This window comes from Tetrao urogallus (genome assembly GCF_951394365.1).
Source record: "Tetrao urogallus genome assembly, chromosome: 1".
Lineage (NCBI taxonomy): Eukaryota > Metazoa > Chordata > Aves > Galliformes > Phasianidae > Tetrao > Tetrao urogallus.
The window spans coordinates 124,589,033-124,616,253 of NC_136813.1; the positions used below are offsets into that span (position 1 = coordinate 124,589,033).

At 38.9% G+C, this 27,221-nt stretch overlaps 1 protein-coding gene across 1 annotated transcript in view; it reads right to left on the reverse strand.

Annotated features, from left to right (window-relative positions):
- Positions 1 to 1,044: 1,044 nt before the first annotated feature.
- The window catches only part of LOC306953191 (rho GTPase-activating protein 8-like), a gene marked incomplete at both ends in the record, with an annotated part of 55,625 nt that continues 29,448 nt past the window's right edge, over positions 1,045 to 27,221 (reverse strand). Inside the window, 5 exons of the mRNA XM_079544056.1 lie at positions 1,045 to 1,242; positions 10,029 to 10,132; positions 13,301 to 13,429; positions 14,098 to 14,175; positions 24,927 to 25,000. Coding sequence (XP_079400182.1) covers positions 1,045 to 1,242; positions 10,029 to 10,132; positions 13,301 to 13,429; positions 14,098 to 14,175; positions 24,927 to 25,000 — 583 coding nt within the window. The remainder of the gene's footprint in view (positions 1,243 to 10,028; positions 10,133 to 13,300; positions 13,430 to 14,097; positions 14,176 to 24,926; positions 25,001 to 27,221) is intronic.

The window sequence follows — 27,221 nt, forward strand, 5'->3', positions numbered from 1 at the left end:
GGCCAAACCCTCAGCTAGCAACTAGAACCTTCAGGATAAAGACAGGCTTTGTGTTTGCAGAGAAGGGGACGGCTAAATTGTTCTCCAGAGACGATTAGTTTTATTGAAGTCCCACTATTTCTGTAGTTCTATACAGAAGTAGGAAGATCTGAACCCTAGGGAAAATACTGTTTGCCTTTTTCATACCATTGGTTAATTTGCTTTTGCTTTGCACGCAAATATGATGATAACTTCATTACACCAATCCACTACTAACCAATAATGAAAGAGTAGTGTTTTAGAGTTCATAAAATACAAGCAATATTAATGGCACTGTTAGAAAGGAAACACTGCCTTTTTGTTAGCTAATTATTCACATTGAGACTAAGAACAGACTTTAAAGGCATTCAATTGGCATTAGGTATGTTACCCAAGTTGCTGTTGTTATTGCTTTGTACAGAAATCAATGTGAAGAACAAATTTCCATTAACTTAAACAGCAGAAGCAAGCAGCCCAAACATTGGGAGTATTCCTGCGAAAAACAAGACACTTAAATATAGGGAAAAGTAGCTCTAGAAATTTTGGTATCTTAAAAATCAATTCCATCTTTATTAAGTTATTACAGAAATCTCTAACAAACTTGTATTCAAATAATAATATTAATAATAGAAAACTGTACAGACAGGAGTGGTCCAGAACAAAGTTCCGCGTGATCCCAGTAAATAATGCCATATAGTGAGGTGTTCAGATCCTTACACAAATAACAGCATCACCTACTGTCACAACTGTTTTTGTTTGTTTGTTTGTTTGTTTGTTTGTTTGTTTGTTTTAATGTATCAGAACTGCTGAAGTTGAATAAGGGGTTTCACTTTAACTTCTCATATTTAACCTGTACATGGTTCTTTTATGAGAGGAGAATATCTGCAATAGAGTACTTCCCTCACTATCTGAAGATACTTGGAAAGGTATAGAACCGAAAATGTCTTTTGCAGGAACTGCTCTGGCAGTTGAGATGCTCAGACCTTCCCTTCAGGCAGACAAACTTCACCTCCCTTTCTGGGAGCATTAAGGTAAGATCTCACCAGGCACTGTTCGGGAGTTGAATATATTCATGTAGAAATCTATTAGTAGTTCAGTGAAGAGATTCAGAGGCACCAGAGCACTCAGAGAGGCTGTTCCTTTAGATGGCCAGATCAAATTCAAGCCAAAGACACAGGCCAAGCTGGATGCTGTCATTCTATTATATATGCTCTCCTGTGAAACCTGAAAAATAAAAACATAAACTAGTACATTGCAGGCACACACCCTGTGACTGAGAGACAAAAGAGCCTACCATATCAAGAATGAGCCAACGATGAACACAGATGCTAACGACAGGTACATCACTGGCTTCCTAACTGCCTGAGGACTGACCATGCAGCTGAGAGGTAATGGGGCCACCAGGGTCTGTATCCCTCAAGTACAAGAAAAGATGTCAGTAAGTCAAGCAAAAAGCCTGCACTGATTCCTTTTGCTAGGAAAATTAATTGTGTTGGGTTTTCTATATGGAATATTGTTGTTATTTCTGCTAGAGGGCAGGGAAGGATGGCAGAAACAGCTACTCCATCTGCTTGTGCTATGTTCTTTACAGAATAAAACTCCAGAATTCTGAAACTGTTTGCAAGGATTTAGAAATATTTTTTTTTTTTTCCAATGATGCATGACTTTCACTTCTAAGTACCTCCACATCTTCCTAGTTTCCCTGATGCAATGGAGGTGAAAACGGATTGTAGAGAAGACATGCAGCACTGAACTCTGCTCTCTATCTAGGTGATGTGCCCTAAACATATCTGTAGACTTGAACTCTAAAGTGGGCAGCAGAAATAATTTTATTTTCTGTATAAAGTTGGCAGGGCATTTGTGCATGTTTTGCCTCTCCTGCACTGCGTGGTTGGTATCTATGGTCTGGGTGATAAGCTCCCTGTTACTGCAAACAGTCAGCAATTTGAATGTGCTTTTATTCTTCCTGACATTCCTCCTGACATCCTCCTTGATTATTAGGTGGATAAGAATTGGTTGAGTGGTCATAGCCAGAAGGTTGTTGTCAATGGCTCTGTACCTAGGCAGAAGCCAGTCATGAGTGGTGTCCTCCAGGGATCTGTCTTGGGACAAGTGCTCTTCAGCATCTTTATCAATGAGATAGACAGTGGGATCAAGGGTACCCTCTGCAAATTTGCTGATGACACCAAGCTGAGTAGTACAGTTGACACAATGACACAATGAAAGGGAGGGATATCATCCAAAGGGAGCTGGACATGTTCAAAAAGCAGGCACAAGAATCTATTAAGATTTAACAAGGCCAATTGCAAGGTGTTGCACTTGGATCAAGGCAATCCCAGATATAGGTACAGACTGAGAGAAGGACTCCCAGCGAGCAGCCCTGCAGAGAAGGCTTGGGTGTCACACAGAATCACAGAATGGCCAGGGTTGGACAGGACCTCAAGGATCATGAATCTCCAACCCCCCTGCCACAGGCAGGGCCACCAAACTTCTCATTTAATACTAGACCAGGCTGCCCAGGGCTCCATCCAACCTGGCCTTGAACACCTCCAGGGACGGGGCATCCACAGCCTCTCTGGGCAGCCTGTTCCAGCACCTCACCAATCTCTGTAAAGAACTTCCCCCTGACATCCAACCCAAATCTTCCCTTCCTCAACTTAAAACCATTTCCCCTTGTCCTGCTGTTATCTACCCTCTCAAAGAGTTGACTCCCCTCCTGTTTGTAGGCTCCCTTTAGGTACTGAAAGGCTGCAATGAGGTCACCCTGCAGTCTTCTTTTCTCCAAGCTGAACAAGCCCAGCTCCCTCAGCCTGTCTTCGCGGGGGAGGTGCTCCAGTCCCTCATCATCTTCGTGGCTCGCATCTGGACCCTCTCCAACAGCTCTCTGTCTTTTTTGATGGGTCCTGATGGATGAAAAGCTGGACAAGAACCAGCAGTGTGTGCTTGCAGCCCAGAAAGCTAACAGTATCCTGGGCTGCATCAAAGAGAGGGGTGAACAACAGGGAGAGAGAGGTGATTGCCACCCTCCCTCTGCTCTTGTGCAGCCCCATCTGGAGTACTGTATCCAAGTCTGCTGTTCCCAGTAAAGATGCAGAGCGGTTGGAGCAGACACAGAGGAAAGATGAACAAAATCTGGAGCACCTCTTCTATGAAGGAAGGCTGAGGGAATTGGGCTTTTTTAAGTTGGAGAAGAGAAGATTCCAGTGAGACCTTCATGTGGCCTTCCAGTACTTAAAGGGAAATTACAAGAAGAAAGGGAAATAAGTTTTTCCAGGATCTGATAGTGGTAGGACAAAGGGGCATTACTTAAAACTAAAAGAGGGGAAAATTAGGTTAGATGTTAGGAAGAAATTTTTTATTCAGAGTGGTGGTGGTGAGGTGCTTGAACAGGTTGCCCAGACAGGCTGTGGATGCCCCATCTCTGAAGGCATTCAAGGACAGATTGGATGGGTCCTGGCAGCCTGATCTAGTGGCTGGCAAAGTCGCCCATAGCAGGAGAGTTGCAACTAGATGATCTTTAGGGTCCTCTCCTCTAAAGTCTAAGTTACTCCATGATTCTATGACATTATTAGTTCAGCCACTTCTTCCCAGACTGATAGCTGCAGTTTTTCATCGGCAATAAGAATATGGTCTGTAACTGTAATATTGTCTAAACTGTGATGTACAGATTGCTCTGAAGTTGTCAACCTGGAATAGAATGGGGAAGTATCAATTAAATATTCCTGTGTACTACTATTTCAAGTGGAACAGGAAACCAAGAATCCGTGCTTCTCAGCATCTCTCCATTTCTGGCTTTCCCATAGGGTCTCCTGAAAAGACAGCTTAGTAGTATTATGGAAACTCTGATGGTACAAGAGAAAAAAAAAATCTAAGGAATGCTACAATCATGTGAGCAGATATATAAACTTCCCTCTACTCAGTAACACAGGTTTCTTTTCCCTCTGTCTCTGGCTCCTCGGTGTTCTACCTAGCAAGAAGCCTGCTTGGTCAGCCATGAAGGGATATAAAATCCTTCAGACATGCATGCAGGATGCTTTTTTTTTCCTTGGGAGACATGAAGAAACACATATGTGCCAAAAGGTTAGCATTTTCTTCCTAACCACTTTTTTTTGTTGCAGTGAAAGGTATTATTTTTCCTTCCAATCTTTGCCTTAACCACCTAGGCCATTAGAGATACAACAGTGCTACAAATATTAAAGGATTCAATTGATTCTAAGGTCATGAAGCAGGGCTGGATAAAGGAAGGGAGTTTTAATAAGGGCATACTGTTGCCATAATCACCTTTTCAGAGGATTGAGTTCACAACGTGAGAATAAGGGTCATCAGATTAAACAGCGATGCCTGCTCCATGACCTTATGCAAAACCCACATCATTCTCTCTTGAGTGTGAACTGCATAGAGCTTGCTGACCTTCACATAATACTCTCAACACACTATTTAACTATACAGAAAAAAAAAAAAAGCAAACCAGCAAGCTATTTTCATTCCTTTAATATGCTTCAGATGAGATCAGCTTAAAGAAGAGTTCATTGTACTACAGCAGTGTAGCAAACACTAAACTGCTACCAAAGTAACTGATAAGGAAAAATAATTAGGATGATGATAATCATTCTGTTAACAAGCACACACAGACATAAGTGTAATCCTGATGAAAATGGTCTTTGAATAAAGCTAAATGTGATAAGGTTAAGCACTGATGCTTTGGCTTTAAGGTCAAGTGACCCATCCTGACTACATCCATAGAGGGTAATGTTGTGCCAAGCAGTCTCTATGACTTAGAACAAATTATTTTTGGCAGTTCTTTCACCAGGAAGTCTCAAAAATAACATGAGAGCTCTGCTGCAGCCCCTCACATTGGTGTTTTTTATAGCATGAAAACAGACACATTTGCTGCATATCCCGGGGAGGTACTTTAGGTATAGATAAGATAAGTACCTTTGATAGCACAAAAGCTATCTGTATAGTACTGGAGGACAGAAAAAGGTGAAAGGAGCTACACCTGTTGCAGTTGTGTTTTTCCTGGTTTATAGGGGTGTTCCTGGCACACTATCCTGCTGGCTGTGTGCAGGCACTGTCTTGGAGTGCTAGCTGAAACACATTCAGCTCAAATTTACTGTTTCCTTCAAATGCCAGTTCTTCAGCCCAAAGCAACAGCACTGCAACTTGCTGACAGAACTAGTTTTGTGGGGTTTTTTTTTTTTTTGTTAATTCTCAGTCAGCTGTCACATAGAATATTTCTAATCCCAAGATGAAACCACCTCTTTCAGTCCAATATAACTTCATGAACATTTCAAGGAGGCAGACAATGTTGAAACAATCAAGAAAAATACCCATGACACAGCCTCTCCCCTGAGAGTGAAAATACATAACATAAAATGAAACAGTGATTATATCTGAGGCAGAGCTACACTGTCTTTTCTGTGAGTCATCAATTAGCCTGACACTCAGCAATTCAAGGAAGACATAGCATGTTGTTTTATTACAAATTGCAGAGCAATCCTTTCCTCAGCAGATTAGAGAAAAAGCCTGCAACTGAAACCTACTCTCTCTCCACAATAATCTTGCTGGCTCAACAAGAACTGCAAGCAAGGAAGCCCTTTCAAAGAATGATAGAAATCCTGAGTTGGAAAGGATTCACAAGGATAATCAATTCCAGCTCCTAGCTGCAAGTAGGACCACTCAAAATTCAAACCCTACACTGAGAACACAATCCAAATGCTTCTTGAACTCTGGCCAGACTGAGGCCATGATCACTGCCCTGAGGCGCCTGTCCCATCAACAATCACTCCCTGGTGAACTTCTTAATTTCCAAACTGACCATCTCCTGTTGCATCTCCATGCCTTTCCCTCAAGTCCTGTCACTGTCAACAGAGAGAAGGTCTGAAGCATCTCGCCTATGAAGAAAGATTGAGGGAGCTGGGTTTGTTCAGCTTGGAGAAGGCTCCAGGGAGTTTTCACTGCAATCCTCAAATATTTGAAGGGAGCTTATAAGCAGGAGAGAGACCAAATTTTCACATGGTTCAATAATTATAGGATGAGCAGGAATGGCTTTAAACTAAAAGAGGGGAAAAATAGATTACATGCTAGGAAGAAATTATTTACTCAGAGACTGTTGAGGCACTGCAACAGGTTGCCCAGAGAAGTTATAGATGCCCCATCCACAGTGGTATTCAAGGTCAGGTTGGATGGGGTCCTGTCCATGATGGTGGCTGGAACTAGAAGATCTCTAAGGTCCCTTCCAACCTAAGCAATTCCATGATTTAATGATTCCAAAAGATCAGCGCCTGCCCCTCCACTCCCCCTCTCCTGAGAAAGCTGTAGGCCACCATGAGGCCCCCCATCAGCCTCCTCTTCTCAAGGCTGAAGAAAACAAGGGCCTCAGCCAGTCCTCATACATCCTGTCCTCTAAACACTTCACCAGCTTTGTAGGCCTCCTTTGGACACCCTGTAATAGTTTGAAGCCCTTCTTGTATTGTTGTGCCCAAAACTGCACACAGTGCAGAGCAGAGCAGAGCCTGACCAGCTAGTAGTGCTGTGCCTGATGCACCACAGGATATAGTTGGCCTTTTTGGCTGCCAGGGCATGCTGTTGACTCATGTTCAACTCACTGACAACCAGAATCCCCAGATCCCTTTCAGCAGAGTTGCTTTCCAGTTTCTCATCACCCGTTCACAACAATGGTAATGGCTTTATCCCTCCCTGAGGGAATCTGGCTTCAAGCTACTTCAACTCCTCCAGTACTCCAATGCCAGATTTCTTTCTCAAACATCACAATCAAATCTACTTCACTGACAGCACTATCATGAGCAATTAGTATTTTCTTCCCACACAAGACCATCCAGTATCAGCACTTTTTGGTGTCTTCTAAGTAGCTTATAGCCCAGAGATGTGCTCTAAGAAGTACAAATGACATATTTAACATTTGGATTAACCCCCTAGACTCTTTCTTTGATTCCATCACAAAACTACTGTCACCATTTCAAGTAAGAATACGCTTGCTCTATCAATTTCAGAAACTAATAAAAGACAATTCTCTAAGGACCTACATTTTGTCTTTGAAGACATCTGAACATCACAGAAAAGTGACAAGAAAGACCTACACAGTTCCAGCTCGTTGTTCTCTTTAACTAGGACATGTATAGAAAAATCATTAAGTAGCAACAGATTATATTGAAAATAAGTCATCTAGAAATCTTTTTCCTAGCCTTCAGATAAAATCTGCAAATTCCTATGCTAATAATTGGAAGTAAACACTGAAGATTTAGTGCCACATCAACAAATGTAAAAATACATGTCCATCATGCAAGAGTCAGCTTCCTGCAGCAAAAATTGTATCAGTATTTCAATTCCACATACATTCATTCCAGCACCCTCATGAACACTGCAGGAGTAACACTAGTCTGCCACTATTTTACATAATGAAATTAAATAGTGAAATGATAGAAGGTGGAAACATCCAATTGCTATACATTTTAAAATTGTAAGGAAATCATCACCTTTGATTTGAACTTTGTACTCACAATCATCAACAGAACCCCAAAAAACATTTTCAGAAGAAAACTGCTAGATATTAAATATCCCCCAAAACTTACTGGAAATGCAAGTTTCTATCCCCGCTCCCTGCTTGCCTCGTAGAGATGCCAGCTGCTCGTGTCTGCTTCATCACGCTCAGTCATCTAATCTTTCCCAGCGTGACCCATCCCCCAAGCTTTACTGGTGCTAATTACACTTTTAAATTGGACAAGTGATTGCGATAAAACACTAATTCAAAGCAATTCAGAGATTTTTTTTTTCCCTCTCAGCTTGTACTTGGCTTTAACTATGGTGCTTCATTTTCAGCTCTGAAATGTAGCTCACACGCCACAAAACCTTGTTTATTTTTTTCTATTTGCTCCATATTGACATTTTGAATTTGGCAGAGTTTTGCAATAGCTGCTTGAGGCAAGTCAGCCATCATTATTCTTCATCAGGCATGAATAAAGGGACAGAAAGATATAGTAAAGAATGGGGAATATATAAGCTGTTCTGCCCCTCACTCCTAGATGTCTGATTTTGCCTGCAGACCTCAGTCCACGTTGGAGCTTCAGATCCCTCTCTAGCAGCTACATGCACTGCAAAGTGGAGACAGCACAGACCTTTCACAGCATCCTGGGCTCATTACTGGCAAAATAACTGCCAGTTTAAGGTTAAGAAACATGGACGTATTTTTGAAACGCAAGTCTTTTACGTCTGCAGAAGTTGCACTGTCTTGCTGTAGTGCCCTTGGAGTAGAAGTAGTCATTTCATTCAGCTGGGGGGCTGAGACTGCAGAGAAAATACTGCTGTTTTTTTTCTTTCTTCCACAAGCCTGTATCAAACTTACGGTGCTCAAAACCTACATCCAGTGATTACAATTCATTCCACTTCATGAAATTACCACAAGTATCTCTAGCACTACTCAAGGTTGAGCTCAGGAAGAATTAAATTGGCTCATGTATGTAAGAAGGTTGATGCTTGCAGGTAAGAACTAGGATTAGTGGTAGAGCAGTCTACATTTGAATTGTGTCAGCTTGTGCAGTGCACTAATCTGCAGTGAATAGAAATCTCTAGTTTCGAGATTGCTTCACATTCCCTTGACCTTTCCACATGCAAATATTCCCCAAGACATTAAAGATGAAAAGCTATGGATCAGCAAAAATTGCAGAGCTGAGCACTAACATCAATTTGACATGTAGCCTTATATAACAAGGAACACTCAAAAATAATGCTATCTTCTGTTGCCCAATTACAGAAAACACTATGTTGTACTTTTGCACACCTCATTAACATCTCAAGTGCTCAGCTCTTAAGAAATGCATTGAGATGGTCCATCTATTACTGGAATAAAGTCACTTACACAATTCATAATACTGAGGAGACAAATCAGTTGATAAAATAATAGCAAATGACATGAGGATTTTCTTAACAGCATTAGAGTTCAGCTAAGGAGCAGTAAATGAACATGTGAGTATTACAACAACCTTGCCAGTGCTGTCAGTGCAAGGGTCATAGCAGCGTATTTCCTTTGATCTTGCCTTTCTGTAATGTTTCAGTACAAAAAAAAAGTATTAAATATCCTTCTTTTTGAAATACGCTAATGGCTAGAATATGGCAAACATAGTTGTAACCCAATAACAATTAATGAGGAGGAAAATAAATGTCATTCCATATCTGTCATTACTTTGATGGGCTCTTAAGTCTTCTGAAGGCTAGATCCTTTTATTTAGACATCATCTAAACCAGAATTCTCAATTTTAGGCACCTGGGCTTGAAAAATGCAAATTGAAAATGGTAATACATTGAATAAGGTGGGAGGGAGGAAAAATTACACTCTTATTACTGTCTTTTCCTGCACATAAACTAGCAACCACAGGACGGCTGCAGAATGACTATAATTGAGGTTTCCCAAAGTCCCAAACTTGTTGGAATATGAATAACAATTAAAAAATGATTCATTTATTCTGAACACAAAAATACTGCAAAAGGGCTTGATTAAGTATTTTTGTTTGAGAATGTACTGTTACAGAATTAAAGGCTATTTTAAACAGGAGAAAGTTGTTTTTAAAGTAAAATATAAAATATTTTGCTGATTACTTTTCTAAAGGTCACCAATATTTTTTAATAATTTTCTAAAGTGACACAGATATATCCTTAAAGTTTTAGGTGCCAGAATTTACACTTTGGGGAAAAATTCACCTCATATACTTTTTCTGCAGCACTAAAAGATACTCAACTACTACTTTTAATATTTTTCATTCCAAAATAGGAAAAAAAGTCATTAAAACATACATTAGTGAATGGGCAACGGGGGAGAGCAGACTTCTAAATATTCCAGTGAAAGCACAGTTTCAATTAAATTCACACAGTACTACTTCTTACATGTAAAGAATTTCATGGTGACTGTACGGCTGAGACCCCTGTTTAGCACAAAGCTTTATTAGATGTAAAGAAATGATTGGCTGTACTTTTGGAATTTTTTCCTATATACTCACCATATGGAGAAAGCATATCAGATATTTCAGAACAATGTAATTGTGTTCAGGAAGTCCTTGAATGATTTGTTTACATCTGGTTACTCGTAAACAACTCTCCACACCTGCAATATCAAAGTCAGTCTTAAATTAACCCAGAAGCATCAACATATTACCAAGAAATGACACCTTTTTTATATCACCTGGAATTACTTCAGCTATCTGTCTGTAGAGCTGGCCACAAAAATCACCTTTATTAATGTCTATCCCCATGACAGTAGGTCGGGCTGCCTCTTTGGATAAGCCTATCGTATTTAGTATTTTCATATATATGGCTAAGAATATTTTCCCCACTCAGTGAAGTAGCCAAGGTCTTGTTTTGAATCTATTATCTCTTCATGCATTGTATCCAGATGTCTACTTTTTATACCTTGATTTTATTCTAGCTGAGACTCGGTCCTGCAAAGCTCTTTTTTGGCACTCTACTAACTCCAAACACACTTCTGTGATTCGGCTGGAAACTTCTTTCTTGGACAAAGATTTACGAGATGGACATTTGGGTGAGTAAGAATTTTCTAGAGATGAGCCAAATCAGATTCATTAACACATTTCTACAGATGGGCAGAACTGGAACCAGACCCCAGACTCAGTGAGACAATCTGATTAAGAATATGCTAGCACTGGAATACATTTTGAACACTGTTCCAAATGATTTTATTACTATTATTTTTGCTGGAATATTTTAATAAATTCAGTACTGGAAGTTTAACACCTAGCTGGAAAAAGTACTCATGATTACAGTCATATCTGACCTAACCAGCTCATTTGTGCTAATGTTTTTTTCTCCATTTGCTCCATTTTTCTCTCTTTCCCTGACGTAGCTAGAGATTCATATAAGCATGTCTGCAGGCACAAAACTCCAGCATGTTAGAAGTTCCCTTAAGCTGTGATTTAAATACATGAAGCTATGCCCCGGTGAGCTGCGTTGATATTTTTACTACTGCAGAACTATCAGTTCCAGTAAGACAAAAAATGTGAGTCACAAGAATTTTTTTGTCAGCCTTCTGCAGGGTAAATAATTCAGAAAGTGTACCAATGCTGGGCAAAGGAACTCGTTAGCAGCATTCACAGCCCTGTAAGAAGTTCTTTGAAAACTACAAGCTTAAAGTTTCAATTCCCTTTTTTTTTTTTTGGTCAGTCACTCGGCTAATTTATTTCCCAGCTCTTGTCAATAACTCTTGTAAGAATGTTTCAAGTGAGACTAAGGAGAAAAGCTTCACTATAATTCCAAAGTATTGTAAAGCAGTGATAGTGTATTTCTGGGTTTGTGGGTTAAGAGATATAATAGATAAATCACACAGTGCTTTCCAGAAGCCAGAATGAGAATTTTCAAATCATTCCAAGACAGCTGTCTGCATTCACACCTCTTCAGAGCTCCCTTCTGCAGTGTATTCACAGAGAATATAACTTTGCTGCAGCCCAGAATGGCTCTCAGGCTTAGCATCTTTAAAAAGTAGGATGTCACCATAGTATCAAGAAACAATAGTGGACATCACACTGAGTAACAAAAAAGCCCAAGGAGAAATTCTCTTCAACTGCATCTTTCAAAAACAAACTTTGCCAACATTTAAAACACTGATAAAAATAGCATGGATTGAAAGCTTCATAGATGCTTTCCTGTGCAAAAACCCTCAGCATTAGGGTAATGCATTGCTTTCAGGTTCTTTCAGATGTTTTCCTTTTTTTAATTAGCTCTTGCAAAAAGTAACTTACTATACAGAAAGACAGAAGATTAACTCAATAAAAATTACCACTCCCCCAACCCTTTCTTCATCTATTCTTTACACTGTTCTGAATGACTATCCTTATTCCCTCAATTTCTACAACCAACCTGTGAAGAGACTTTTTTTTTTTTTTTAACATGCTGAGATAGTTACTCTGTAGATAGATGAATTTTACTTCATAGGTGTGAATGCATCTGATTTTGCCTACCATAACTCCTTAGCCTTCAGGGTAATTTCAGCTATATTTGATAAAAGAGGTTGGGGGTCCCAACTACAGAAGGCATTAGGTCATCTTTTAATTCTTGCAGATAGTTACCAAACTTCTAATCACTGCATATGTTTTGGTTTTGTTTGTTTGTTTGTTTCATTTGTAAGTCCTATGTGACAAAGTAGCATCCAAAATGGCCAAAATATTCATAAAAATTTTGGACATTTCTTGTTTGAGCAACTTGTGCTTTGGAAAAAAACATCTTTCCAATTTACTGCAGGGTTCACAGCTCTGCCCGATGAAAGCTGTAAGAAAAGTAATTTCAAAACTGGAACTTTTTTGGTGTGTGTGCAAAAGCAGATTGTTATTCTCCCCATACTGCCAGCAGGGAAAATTGATTGAAAAAAAAACAGAGGAGAACAGTGTCCAAAGGACTGATTTTTCAAGTTGCTTTTCTATAGAGGATAGACTTCTGATATTGTGCTGTCATCCATCTGCTGGTAGCTGCCAACATTTAAACTGTTGGGACAATTAGATCAGATTTGAGAGAGGGGCAGGTCAATGTCTTTTATATGCCCATGCATTTTGTGGAATTAGGTAACTGAGTAGAGAGGGCAGGTCATAAAGATGCTCCGACCATGAAAAAATGCTGCACTGTGGTATCAGTTCTCTCTGGGCATTAGAGAAGACAAAAGAAAGCTCATGTTTGAGATGGAAATCCATGGGAATCCAGGCTTTATTAGCTCTTCTAGTCACAGGACTATTTCTTCTTACATTCCTCCGAATGCACAGAGCAAAAAAACACTGAGATTAAAAATTGGTATCAGGCAGTGTAAATACAGGGAATACAAGAAGAATGATAGAGAAGATAACAACTTATTTACTGTAATTATAATAGAGTCTGTAACATCTACAAAAACATTCTCTAAAAATATGTGTTTGTACTTTTGTACTGAAGGTTAAGCCAAACCCCAGAAAAGAATAGTGAAGGTGCTAGATGCATTGTAAATCCAGTATGGAGCTACATGTCAGTTTTCTGAGCCTTCATGATACTCAGCAAAACAGCAGAGATTCTGACTCCCATGTTTCAAATTCCTTGACAAGGTACTTTATTCACCTCTTCTGGGTGGAATCCCACCTTGTAATAGTACAGATTATGTCACTATCCATTAATAGCTGCAGTGAAGGCACTAATACAGTTACATACCCCCAACTGAGCCATGGTTAGCAAGCAGCAGTGAATTAGCAAGGTTCAGTTTAATTAGCTGTATGAATTTTCCTAAAACTGGATTAATACTCACTGGTAATTCCAACAATAGGATCATAACACTCGAAAGTTAGCAATGGCTGAGGAAGTTCCCTAAGGAAGGTCTTTAGGATAACAGCAGGAACATGGATATCATGATAGTCATCAAAATTTACAGGCTTGCCTAAAAGGAAGAAAAAAAGAAGTGTGTTCAATCAGATGTTTTACTTATTCTCTGAACTACTGTACAAAAACTGTTTCACACCACGATTAGATAACTCACTGGCTTTCCAGAAGCTGGTAACTCCTACAACTTTCTCTTCATATTTTTCAAGGCTTTATTAATCTTGCTGTAAGTGATCCTCTCCTTAAACGCATACCATAAAATTACTTCATGGAGAAGTCACTGACTTTCAAAATGACTTCATTACATTTCATAAATTATTATGTAAAATTGTACTCCTTTGCCATAGCCACGGAAGAATACCAGGGGCAAAATGACATGAAGGCACTATACTTGGCATTTTTAACTAACTGCAGTGACTCAAACTGCACAAAGGTAATATGAGTGTCTGAGAAACCAGACCATTTTTTACTCAAACCTCAACAGTCTTCAGTTGCTACAGTTTTTGAAAACTCTGACATCAGTTAATGACTCACTATTCAGTAAGCTTTAAGCTATCTTTTGAGCTCCTGTACTAGTGTTCTTATTGTATTTTAGATTATAAATGACTTTATGATTAACTAATTATTAAAAAAATACCTAACATCTCTGCTTCATTGCTTGAGACTAGATCAATAAAGCCCTCACACTGTTATTAACCTGTGGCAATTTTTATAATGGCAGCTTACCCTGGTTGTAGAGCTTCTGAACATCTTTGATAGTCTGGATGCTGGCTGACCTTCTGAAGAGGCCCTCTACTTGTAGTCCTGAAAAATACAGTTAATGTCCCATTAGTAACAGATGTCACATTCTTGTTTTGCTTCACAGATTCAATTGAAAACAGAGCAGAGGAAGAAGGTTTGGGAACAAACCTGCTTGGTACAGTCATTGTACAAAACATTGTAGCAGTGCCTAAAGCATTTTCTTTAATGCCACTCATAGAAGTACTACGGCCTTTACATAAGTGTTTTACAAGTGTCATGTCAATGATATTCTTTTCTTTAAAAGTACTTTTCAACAGTGCCTCACCCTCACTTGGTTTATCTGCAAACAGCCACACCTGCTGTTCTGCTGTTCTAATTTAAACACCTTAAAGCCTTTAGCAAGCTAAAGAGAGTATTTGCAAAAATTTCCTGAGCTCCTACTACTGTCAGTGCGTGAGACAAGATGTAAGCTAGGGGATGCTTTACAGCATCTTTGGATTGAGGAGTCCTTACTACTGGAGGGATATTGTTCTCCCCGCCTTCGAGGTACTTTTGAGCAGACCACTGCTTCTTCCACCTCCCTCTGGAAACCAATGGGACTTAAGACTCTGCCTGCCCATGGTATTTTGAAATACCTAATTCTAATCTTGCTAGGCATCTCTGAAATACAAATGAAATTTCAGCTACAGAGGAAAAATGTCAACAAGCTGCATACAATCAAGGATTGAAATTGGATAACAGCTTTCAAAGTAAGTTATTTGATTTATAATGCAAAACAGTATTGGGATGTTTTACTTTTTTGAGACGCAGTGCTTCTTGCTTTTGAGTTTGGTAAAATCATCATTTCCTTCTCTGTCTCCCTCTCTGGTTTGTATTATTCCTTCCGCTTAGTAGGAAATACAATTTGGCTCACATGTAGTTGCAAACTGAGATTCCCACTGGAAGCGCAGTCACCTAAAATATTAGGCTTTCTGACAAAACACAGCAAAAATATCAGTCTTTTTGAGAAGGGTGACAGACCACCCACTGACTTGAAGAGGCTGTCGTTTGTTTTCTTTACATGAATGTGGAAGAGCAGATGATTGACTGATATTTTTTCATTCTAATCTTTCAGCTGCTAAGTAGTCAGACTGAAAGTTATGCTTGTGTATCTCAACTGAAGTATGTGCACATCTATTTACAGAATCAAGAGTTGTTATGGTGTTTAAGGAAAATCTGGAGTCATGCACTAACATGCACTATTATACTAGGATAGAATCATAGAATCACCAAGGTTGGAAAAGATCTCTAAGATCATCCAGTCGAACCATCCACATATCACCAATATTTCACACTAAACCATGTCCTTTAGTGCAACATCTAAACGTTTCTTGAACTCCTCCAGGATCAGTGACTCCACCACCTCCCTGGCAACTCATTCCAGAGCCTGACCACTCTTTCAGAGAAGAAGTATTTCCTAACATCCAACCTGAATCTTCCTTGGCACAACTTGAGGCCATTTCCCCTAGTCCTATAGCCAGATACTGTCATTCTTGTAAATTCACATAAGTTGCATACAAAAGTATATTTTATACATGAAAAACTAATAAATGCAAAATTCCTTAATCAACCTTCTCCTGATAGAATGGTGTTTAGCATTATTCATATGATTTCAGATCAGTATACTAGAATTGATAATGTAGTACTGAAGTAATCGTGTTTCAGAGACTTTTGCAAAGAAACTCTAGGTCTACTTAAAAGTGTCCCATTCACTAGAATTAGAAGCTTATCATTACTTACTATGGCACCCTAACTTTTTTCTGAACATGTATGTTCCCACTTCTTAAACTACAGTTTAAATACTAAAACTTTAACTAATGTCTTCAAATCTGGAAGGTGTATGAAATCTCGTACTACACGAGGAAGGCCATGTGTCTGCTTACTAAAGGAACCTAATGGATGGTGATTATGATCTATTTGAATGATTGTTTAACTCTCAACCAGATCATGTTCAATTGAATAAAGTTACTGCAAATGATATCACTGTAGTAAAACTGTTCCATTAGATTTATAGTGCAACCTGTCTAAAGGCATGGCTTTGGAAGAGGCAGCTCTGAAAAGCTAGCTTGTCAAGACATTGCCCTCAGCAAACAACAAATGCAATAATTTTCTTAGAATTTGTAGAATTTTATGTTGGCTGTAAGTGGACTGCAGGTTTTCTGTAGAAGCATGTCTTTCAGAAGATGGACAAATATGGATATATGGAAAAATGCTTAAAATTTGGTTTGCTGGAAGTGGTTTAACAGTTAATGCTTTAATCTGATGTTAGTCTCACTATATAAACTAAGGTGTAATAAATATCCATTTTTAACATGTGTATTCCTTTATTGGCTGCGCTTTCAAGAGTCTAATTAAAGACATGAATCTCCAGTGCAGACAGCAGCTCTCCTCGTCTGGTTCTGCATCCCATCAGTGTTACTGTAATGGCACTATGCTCTTGCTGGATATGTTGTTTGGAAGTCCTTGGGAGGAGAAAACAACTATTTCCTCATTTGCAGAAGTGTAGGATACAGGTGAAATTTGTGGTACTTTCAGAATTAAATTTCCAGAACAGCTGGAACTGGATCAATATACCATAATTTGTTTTACCTACAGGTGGTAATAACCAAATACAAATGCAGGTGTTTCTTCTCCTTACATTCTTCTCCATACACATGAACTGAGTGGGATTCTTTTTTAAGAAGTCCACAAGCCTGTTATTTGCTCTCAGTGCTTTCTGCACTTCAGAAAGGCCTGGCATTTGAATGGCAGTACTGCAAAGCATTTCCCACATCATCTAACCCAAATCCCCCAACAGGAGTCTCCTAATAAGGGATGGGAAAGGGAAAAGGGACCTGAAGCCTCTTACCAGTGATTCAACTGTGAAGGGTAAGTACTCAGCCTGACACACAACCAGGACATACATTTGCCAAGCCTGGCTCTGGCTCCCCCTGTTCAGCCAATAATGGGGAAAAATCAGCCCGTAGTACTACCATAATTAAGCACTGTTTAGCACTAGGTGCTCCCACCAAAGTGAAATTAATTACTTTGTCTTCTTTTTTGCAGAAACAGTTCATGTCAGAGCCACCAGCGTTAAAGGAAACAAATTGACTGAAGACAATCCTGGTCATTTCACTTTAACTCACACTTTTCTATTCTTTCAAGAATGTGTTTTGACTTAGATGACTCAGTATTATGTTAGTAGTATTCTTCAATCAAATTCTATTTACAAATTCATATCAGCTATCTCTTTATTTCAGTTGAATTTTGTGTGTGTGTGTGTGTGTGTGTGTGTGTGTACAAGTTGAACTATTTTGCCATGAAAGGCATGGGTAACCAATTCCATAGAGAATACAAAAATCAGACTAACAATCAGACTAACAGTGCTTGCCAGACCACTGCTAGCTGATGACTGGCATTAACAGCAGTTATGATAAACATGCAGCTGCACATCACTCAAATATTCCATCAGTGCCGCAGAACTGCTATTGAGATAACACAAACTGCTCCATGCCCCTTGTGCATAAAAACAGATAAATAGATGGACGGATAGATGGACAGACAGATATAAAGACCAGTAGAATGTTGCTATCCTGCCCTAAGTACTCTGGACTAAAGTGAGTAAAATTTTATTTTAAATATTAAATGCTAGAGAAAAAAACATAGTAATATGACTGAAGAAGAAACCATCTGTATTCAATGAAAAGTGATTCTGAGATTGAGAACTTAACTGAGTAATTATTTAAATGTCAGTAATCATAAATGAAAACAGACAGGCACTTCATTCCACACTGAAATAAGATGGGTTTTACCATAGTAGACAAAATTTTACAGTGCAGTGACACAATTGTGTCATACTCTGAATTAATAAACTGTTGCTAAAAATACTTAACCCCTTTCTGCCTCCCCGATCAGTTGTTCCAAAGGAAAAACACAGAAAATCAAAACAGATAAATTAAAACAGCACATGCTGACACGTTGCTGAAAACTTGTCAAAGAAAGGGAGACGTGAAAATTGCATTCTTTTTCCTTCAATCAACTGGCATCAAAATTCTTTGTTAATTCGTCTGCTTTCACATGAGAAACAGCAATGAATGAGCATCTGAATTGTTTCTATCCAAAACTGAGTTTGGAAATGTTTCTTTCAATTGTTGGTCCTGCCAAGTTTCAGGAAGCATCCATCCTGATTTGGAATTAGTTTTCATCCTCACTTACACAACTGATTCAGGCTTCTTCTTCCAGATCACCCAATTCTAATAAGAATCCCTTTTAAAAATCAGAACTTGTTTATTTCTACCATGCAGACTGACTAATATATACCGTATTTTAACTGTCCACATGGACCATAATCTCTTAATTGTCTGGTGGTAGGAATTAAGAATTTTTATATTTAATATAAATTTGGGCTATATATTTTTTAAAGTAAGAATACATTACAAGTTTTAGGAGGGGCTTACACAGTGTCCCTATACACTGTGCAACAAATATGGAGCAAGTGATCATAATGTCTGCAGTTTGTAAATGATTTGCTCTGCAAGATGGTACAGAAATTCAAGGATAGAGGGAAAGAGAAAGTACAGTTCCAGTCCTATGGCAAAGCTGCTGCAGCAAGGATTTAGAACAATGTATCCTTCCAAGAACCCAAAGTGTGTTTGCGTCCTTGCAGTTCTGAACAGCATAGCCTAGCCTTTGGATTTATGAATGAATAATCTCAGTTTACACTTGGCACCTCCAAACAGAATTTATTTACAATGTTTGAGCATTGAAAACACAAACTGGGCTTATTACACGGTCCATTTTTATTTGATGACACATGAACCGGTCTTAAGATTTATATAATCTCCATTATCCCTGGGTAAAGACTTTCTCATCAAAACAGAAAGAACTAAGAACTCAGAAATGTTTGTGTGACCAATGTCAAGCTTTCCCAGTGTTGCATTTTTAGAAGATATTTGATTGATTACAAGAAGTGGAAGCCAGGAGGTAAACTCAGTAAGCTGCAGCAATCCAAACGCATTCAGAATTTATAACCATCCATCTCTACCCATTCTGACTCACCATCAGGATGCATTCATTCACATCAAAAAAACTGAACCAAAACTTTGTCCATCAGCAAGATTTGTTGTGTTTCATGAAGAAGATAAGCAGGAAAGATTAACTGCTGTTTACCACTGCTTTTGCTGTCAAACAGATAAAGGACAGCTTTAGTTGCCACCATAATCATACCATAGGATATTTACTGCTTTATTATTAAACTCCTATGGCACAGTTATTATCATTGCATTTAGGAGTTCTTTGTCATCACTCAGAACTCTCCTGTGCTACTATCAGAGAACATGAAACAGAAAGTTTGTCCTACAAAGCACTAGCAGTCGACAAAAGAGATGAGGTAAGAGAGAAAGACTCAGTAATGGGGACTACTGTGACATAATTTTCCTTTAGGGGACAGTTATCTATTTTCTTTCTGTGATTTTGCAGAGCAGTTCCTTCACCGTGACTTTATTGGTCTGTTCCATCACTTCTGAGCTGCTGCTGATCTCAAATGGTCTCTTCAATTTCTAAGTAATTTTCTGTAGCTGTTTCCTTATTTGCCTACTCTTGAGAATATAAATGTTATCAAATTTTGCAAATTTTAGTAGTTAGCTTTGGCTTTAAACTGCTTAAAATACAAACAAGGACAGAGTTTGCATCTCTAAATGCATTGGAAATAATAATCCTACCTTTACATTTCAAACTGGTAATCATTATTAAACCAGTAAAAATGACAGTGTGTTACTACTTCAGACAGGGTTTAGGAATATTTCTGTCCTTTGTAATCTATTTAACACCTTCATAAGAATCAGAACAGTACAGGTCATACCCACCTTTATAACGAATCACATAAAAATTCCCTTAAAAACTGTTCTGTGACTTCCAGATGTTGGGGTGCTTGCTCACAGAATATGGATTTTGCCACGCATCTTCAATTTACTGAGTATCAGTTAGTCCCTTCAAACTGTGGCTCAGTTTAAGAACTAAGGGAATGTACTGAATTGTATTAACACTGGTCTAAACAAGGCCCCAGACCAACCCACACACCACCAAGCCTTTAATTTCTCACGACACACTTAAATAAAGAGCATGTTAACAACTGTTCTTGAACATAAAGACATGTAAGCAAAAGGCATGAAAGGAATTGGTGAGACACCTAACTAAGCATAAAGGAAAAGCACACATCTGAGTCCTACAGCTCTCAGTGCACATGGCTGTGAGTCCCCTCTGTCCTGCTGGGATGCTGCAGGCAGCACCTGTGGCTGCCGCCACTGTCATACCCCCAAGCATCATGGGCATGTAAAGGTGCAGCCTCCATAGCATGGCATTACTTACATTCCTGCTTACAAAAACAGTCTGTTAGAAGAGTCAGCTTCCATCAGCAACTCACTTCAGCGCTAGGTAGGTTGCTGAGGACATGTGGAGACATATTAACCAGAGAAAAAATGACTGCCCTGTGGCATAAATTGGGTTTGTCCGAGAAAAAGGTCCGTGCAAAAAGCATCAAGATCATTACCACCAAAGGAATGACACCAGGTTATGAACACTTATGAACTGTTCTGACAAGAGAGTGAATATTTAATTAAGCAAGGTAATTTCTCAAGGCACAGTAGAGATAAGGTAGTACACAAAAATCTTATTTAGTGTAAGCACAAGCCAAGCCTGAACTAGACAGATGAACAAGTTGTTCAGAGGTTGAGCAGGGAAGAAAGTCCTCTGGTTTGCTGGTTACTAGGAAAATCTGCTCTTAGATGAGCTGTTTTAAACCGATCTTGCCATTAAGGCCTGACTAAATCATCAGCTCACTTTTGAAATGAAGAAAACTTCTCTGTTTTGGTCCAGAAGATGATCAGAGCTGCAAAGGAATTTGTCTGTTAAGATTTTGCAGTATTTGATGACTTTTTTCGTAGGTCACTCTGAAGTAATGCATCCTATTTATTTCCATGGAAACTACAACAGATGCAAAGAGCACAATAACACTATTTGATAAAGCAAGTTCTCAGCTACAAAACCAAAACCTATCCGCTGATAATTCTATGAGGATGGAAACTATGCCAAAAATCAAATGGAAAAGATAATGACAGTGAATTTCTGCCACTTCTGGAAGATGAGCTGAAGTTTTCGCTGCACTCACAGCTGCGTCTGGAGTGCAAAGAATGCTGCCAGTCATCCTGCAGAGCTGTCAGCACCAGAACCAACACACGCTGAGGCTGATGGCAGAACTGAGATACTCCAGATTTAGATAAAGAGTTAAAATCAGAGCAGACAGCAAGTACTACAGATACCTGCACACTTATAAACAAGTGCAAAAAAATGCATGTCTATCACCTACTGCTAACAGCCTCGGCATGGCAGGTACTTGGCTTTCAAGAATCAGCCGGCTGAAAATGTCAGCAAATGCTCTACCTGACAAGCCGTCTCCTAACTGAGAAATCTGGTTAGAGGACATCTCCTTGTGATAGGGAATATGTCAGCTCAGAACAAACCCATGCTTAGCTGGAAGATGGCAGATCTGATGGCCTTCCTTCCTGGGGACACAGAAGGACAGAAAGATGGGGAAAAGTCAGACAGGCTGGCTAGCGAGCGTGAGGCTGATCAGTGCTCAGCATCGCTGTGTTACCAACTTGCACGGATGCACAAAGCAGGACAAGGACTTTTGTTCAGAAATACCATCACATATCCTCAGAGACTATCCTTCACAAACTGTGTTGATATTGCACTGAATGAAGTTTTAGCCAAAAAAAGAGGATGTTTGGAGAAAACCCAAGGATGATTACTGCTTTCAGAATAACAAGCTTTCATCTCAGAGACATTCTGCAGTGATAAGTTTGAGCCAAATCTTCTCTTTAATCACAACCATGAGCTGAAACTTTGGTGGTTTTTCTTTTTTAATTATATGTTTTTGTTTTGTTTTTGTTTTAAATTCCTGTGCAGCAGGAATGGTGGCTTCAGAAAACTAAGCTGTACCCAACAAATGGTGGGATGGAGGTGTCTGATACTGCTGTAGTTGCTACAAGACAAAACAGCGAGAAAAACATCAAAAACAACAAGAAATGGACCTTTTGTGTTCAGTCATAACAACAAGTTACTAATGAAACTTTTGTCACCAGCAAAATACAACTCCTTTAAAATCTTTAAACAGGTGGAAGGAAGGGTAAGATAAGCAAAGTATCCTGTCCCTATACAGTCAGAAGTTTAAATCAATTGACATTTTTAATGATTAAACTTTCACCTTTCACTCAGTCTCTGAGTAATAACAGCTATGAGAAGTAGTGATATCTGTGCATGTTCATCCTTGTTTCAGCTCTCCTGACTCCCATGGATTACTGAGTAAGAGGTATTTGCCTATTAAGATAAGCTAAATGTATGTAAGTATGATTGTTTCATAACAATCTAAAACATTAAAAAACCTGGTTTTCATCTGCAGATGAGGCATGCTCTGATCCACTACACGTGCTCTAATTATCCATTTACAATTATAATTACAGGGATTGTCTTAAGCTGCCAGTCACTTGCCTTCAACATTCTTAGTAGTGAACTATTTACATTCCACCCATCTAACAACAATGTATTTGAAACAAGCTGCATCTGAAAACTTTTCATCTTTAAGGTGCCTGAAGCAGCACATCCAGAATATCAGAATAGTTTTATGAGCTTTATGAGTTTTATTTACTGTAATGCTGAATTAGGACCTAGAAGCCTTCAGTAAAGTTTTTCTGGGGGCTCTTCACATACTGCAGATCAGTAGATACCCTGAATAGCACAAATGGCACCACTCCAATTCTTGGCCTTTGGTTGGTACAGGTATTTTGAAGATAAATCACCAATTTCAGTAAGCTAGCAGCTGGCTGTTCTGTACACAAGGAAGCCTACAAAAGCTGTGCTCTGCTGATGTGAACTGAAAGCAGGTATCCACTGAAATGGATCTCCCTCTTAATCTCCTATACATACCATTAAGTTTCATGCAAGGTATGAAAAGCAAACAAAAATAAAACATACAATAAAATGTTCTTATTTACTACAGGAGAAACTAAAATATGGAGGAGCATAGTCCAGCAATGAGGGAAAGATGCTGTGTAGTCTGTCCTCATTTAAACCAGCCTGATCTTGCACCAATACAAATGAAGACAGGATTGCTCAAGGGAATCTGCAACACAGCTGAAAAGTAATGTTTTTCTTCACATTCCTTCCTCTCTCTTTTCACAAATGTGAAGACTATTCAGTGCAAGTTTAAAAAATGTTTGATATTTCTCTCTTAAGGTTCAAATAAACTCAAATCAAACTCTAGTGACAACAGTTAAAACAGACAGAAATCAACACTGAACACATTTGAACACGTTTAAACACATCTGAAAGGAAAATGTACCTTGTTCAGATTAGGAGCTCAAGAATGCAGTTAAGGATGGGGAATATTGTGGGATGTAGGTTTCGGGTAAACCTCTCTATGGAAGACAATAACTTACTCAACATTTGTATTCTCTATTTGTGTGCTGTCAATAATTTCTTTAAACAAGGAAAACCTCAGATGAAACTGCTATATATAGCAGAAATACAGAGCCATGAGCCTGGTTTTTGTCTTAAGAAAAATCTTGTTAGTCCTTAAAATTTGTTCAAACATTAACCAAAATTAATAGCATGTTAAAGACTAGTGGCATTCAATAAAAAACAAACAAAACAACCAACAACGCCACCTGCATTCCCACAAAAAATACCTGAACCAAACATTCTGGTTTTCTTCACTTGCCCTACTGACACATCTATTAAAAATTCACACTGTACTTTCAGAGATCATAGAAATCAGTTCCAGCTTTAGCATTTAGTGGTGTTGCACCAGTCACATAGCTGTGTTATGCTGTTTCTTTTCTTGCACGTGCAACGTAAATGCAGCTAATATTTGGAGTTGGTACTGTAAGATTTCATTAACATTCATTAACATTCATGAAACTCTAACACCTTGAAGCAGGAGGAGTTATGGAAATAATACTCTCACCACCCTCAAAATCAGGGATCAGAATGTGTAATCATATTATATAGAAAAAAGAAATGTCAGAACTGCAGCCTTATCCCTTCCTCCCTGCTGCTCCTCCATTCCCAAGTTGGAAACACAGCATGCTTGCCCTACAGATAGCATCTGATGCTTCCTTCCTCCATTGTGTTGGTTGGGTGCATGAGGGATACCACTGTATAGACAGCAGTTCAAGGCGCATCCCTCTTTTCCTTGTACGTGAAGGTGATCTGTGAACATAAATTTTAAATGTTCTCATTTTAAATAAAGGTTACTGTAAACTATCCCTATATATTGCAACCATAGATATGACTTGCAGTCAAAGGGTCTGTAAATGCCAGTAAGAGTCTTTTGTGAAGGGAAGACTTCAGGCTTACTCCTACAAAATGCATTTCCTTCAATGAGTTCTATAAATACAGAAGTTTTCATTGATTTTTACTGTGAATTTTATTTAAAAACCACAATATGATATGGGTTGGTGATGTCTGTTACAAGACATCCTCTCTCACTTGCTATTCCAAAATCTTTTTTTTTATTTATTTTTTTAAAATTTTTTGTAGTGAGACAATAATCTGATAATATGCTATTCTCTACCAATCAGAGCTCTCAAGGCAATGTTCAATTGCCACCCAGATTTTCAGGATTTGAATATATCCTTCATTTTGAGATTGCAGCTATAAACTTTGCTGAATCAGGCACTGAGGATTACATACGGCTGCCTTTGTTTAAAAAACACATCCCTTTTTGACACATAACTCACCATTTCTTTTTAGGTAGGACACGGTTTCCTTCATTACTGGGGGAATTAGTTCACCGCTATTTTTGTCCTTGATACTGTTAGAAAGACAGAAAAAAAGAAAAAGTAATAGCCTTTGAGTGCACTGGCAGACAAAGAATCAAACAAAAGGCAGAACAGTCTCAGGAAAAACCTTAGGGACTTTGAAAGCATGCATTTCCTTCTAAAAATCCAGGAGCCTGCATCTTGGCACCTGCACCAAACATGGTACTGCTCCACAATTGCAAGAGGTACAGAATGAGCCTAAGAGTTTGATTCAAAGAGCCATTCCTAAATGTTTTTTTTCCTCCTAGAAAAACTGTACAACCACAAAGGCAATGAATGTAAAGAAGGGCTGTTTTCTGCTCCAAAGAGAAGTTGAAGGCAGAGTGGCAGTAAGGTGTTCCAGGCTGAATTTGCCCCCAGTCAAGGTTGATTTCTCTTTAGTTTTGTTTCCCTGGTTGTAGCGCCCAACGACGTGGTGGTGACACAGCACTGATGATGCAGTCTGGATTCAGTTGCACACAACTGCTGCAACGTGGTTTGAAAGCAGGTCGGATGCAGACAAGAAAAAAGCTTGCATCGAGTGCTTTGTAACAGTCTTGGGGAATGCTGCAAGTTTAGAAGCCTTTTATCATGCAGATTTTCTTTGTCATTTCTCCCATTTTAAGTCACAGAGTATGTATAAATAAAAGGATATTGCACTATTTATTCTGAAGGCAAAGTGATGCAGTGAGATTGAGTTTATTAATGCTTTGAATGATTCTCACAAAATTAGATTTCCTTTTCTTTCACGAGTGAGCAGCTGAGGCAAAAAAATCGAACATAGCATTTTCTTAATCTAGAAACACAGAAAATTCCTCAATTATCTAAAAATATGTCTCCAGTAGTTTCAAAAGTATAACAAAGAGATAGTATTTGTCAATCATTTTGCTACATTTTTATAGTAATCAACAACAAAACAAAGCACAAATCTCAGATTTTAACGTAAAAATCAAATTATTTGTATGAAAAAATTAATGTCATATTTAAAAGGTGACCAGCTTTACTGATGAGCTCTATAGCACCAGCACAAAACAGCACAAAAGCTGCATTATAAGAGGCTGCAACTGCTGTGGTTATTCCACAGAGTGTGTGAGGTGCTCACACAAGCTGATACACACAGCATGTTAAACACACCTCATGCTCCTGGCGGCGGATGTGCCTGTGGATAGGAATGAGTCTTAGAGTTTTTCTTCTCAAGGCAGTGTGATTTCTTCTCCTTCTGCATAGGTCTGCTTATTATTTTATTAATATAAAACAACTGATACTAACTGGGCTGTACTAGATACAGTTTCATAACACTTGCACGGAATGAGCCATCAATTATTTTATCTTGCATTTACACTATACATAAAGGGGTAGGGAAACTGTTGAGTGAGGGGCCCTTGGCCCTTCTACTTCGTGTTTGTTTTCCTTGTGCCTAAGAAGGGAGATAGGAGAGGACATGCAGACTGCTTAATTTTGAGACTCCACCGAGGAGGATGGTCACCCCAGGCTCACACACAGGGCTGGGGGGGGAGCTCCTTGCAAGGGAAGCATCAGGATCCTGACTTAGTCACCAACTTGCCCTGTGTTTTTACCTCTCTTGCTCATAAACTGACAGGGGAATTAATACGCTTAATACGCTTCACACTATTTGGTGTTCAACCACCAAGCAGTTCGATCTCATTCATCACTCCAGAGGCACAATACTGTTGGAAAGGAAGTAAGCTGTTCCTTCAGCTGCAGAACTAACAAAGTTGATGTGTTATGGATTTGTAGCCTGTGCCGTCTGTTTCCTCATCAAGTAGTCCTGGACCATTTTCCCTATGTCATTTCTAACTTTCATGTAGTATTATCATTTCTTCCCGTCACCTCTTTATCTCATATTTCCTTATAATGTTAGGAACAACTCATAATTAATCACCACCTAAATACTCACAGGTGCATCAGCAGACCAAAAGCAACTGATTTTATGCTTTAATTGCTCTCCTTCCAGCCAATGATTTCTAAAAGCTTGTAGTAGCAGTATTTCTAAGTAATAGTAGTATTTCTGAGAGCCCTGTTGACAGGCATCCATAGCTCCCCTATAAAACATGACTAAAAATATTAATCCATTCAACATTTTTTTCCTGTTCTTATTCAACAAAGTTTCTACACCAGACACCTAAGTGTATAAAATTCAATACTGCTCTAAATGTGTGTTAATACTAATTCGTGGAAACATCACTGCATCTACATCTAACAGGAACTATTCAC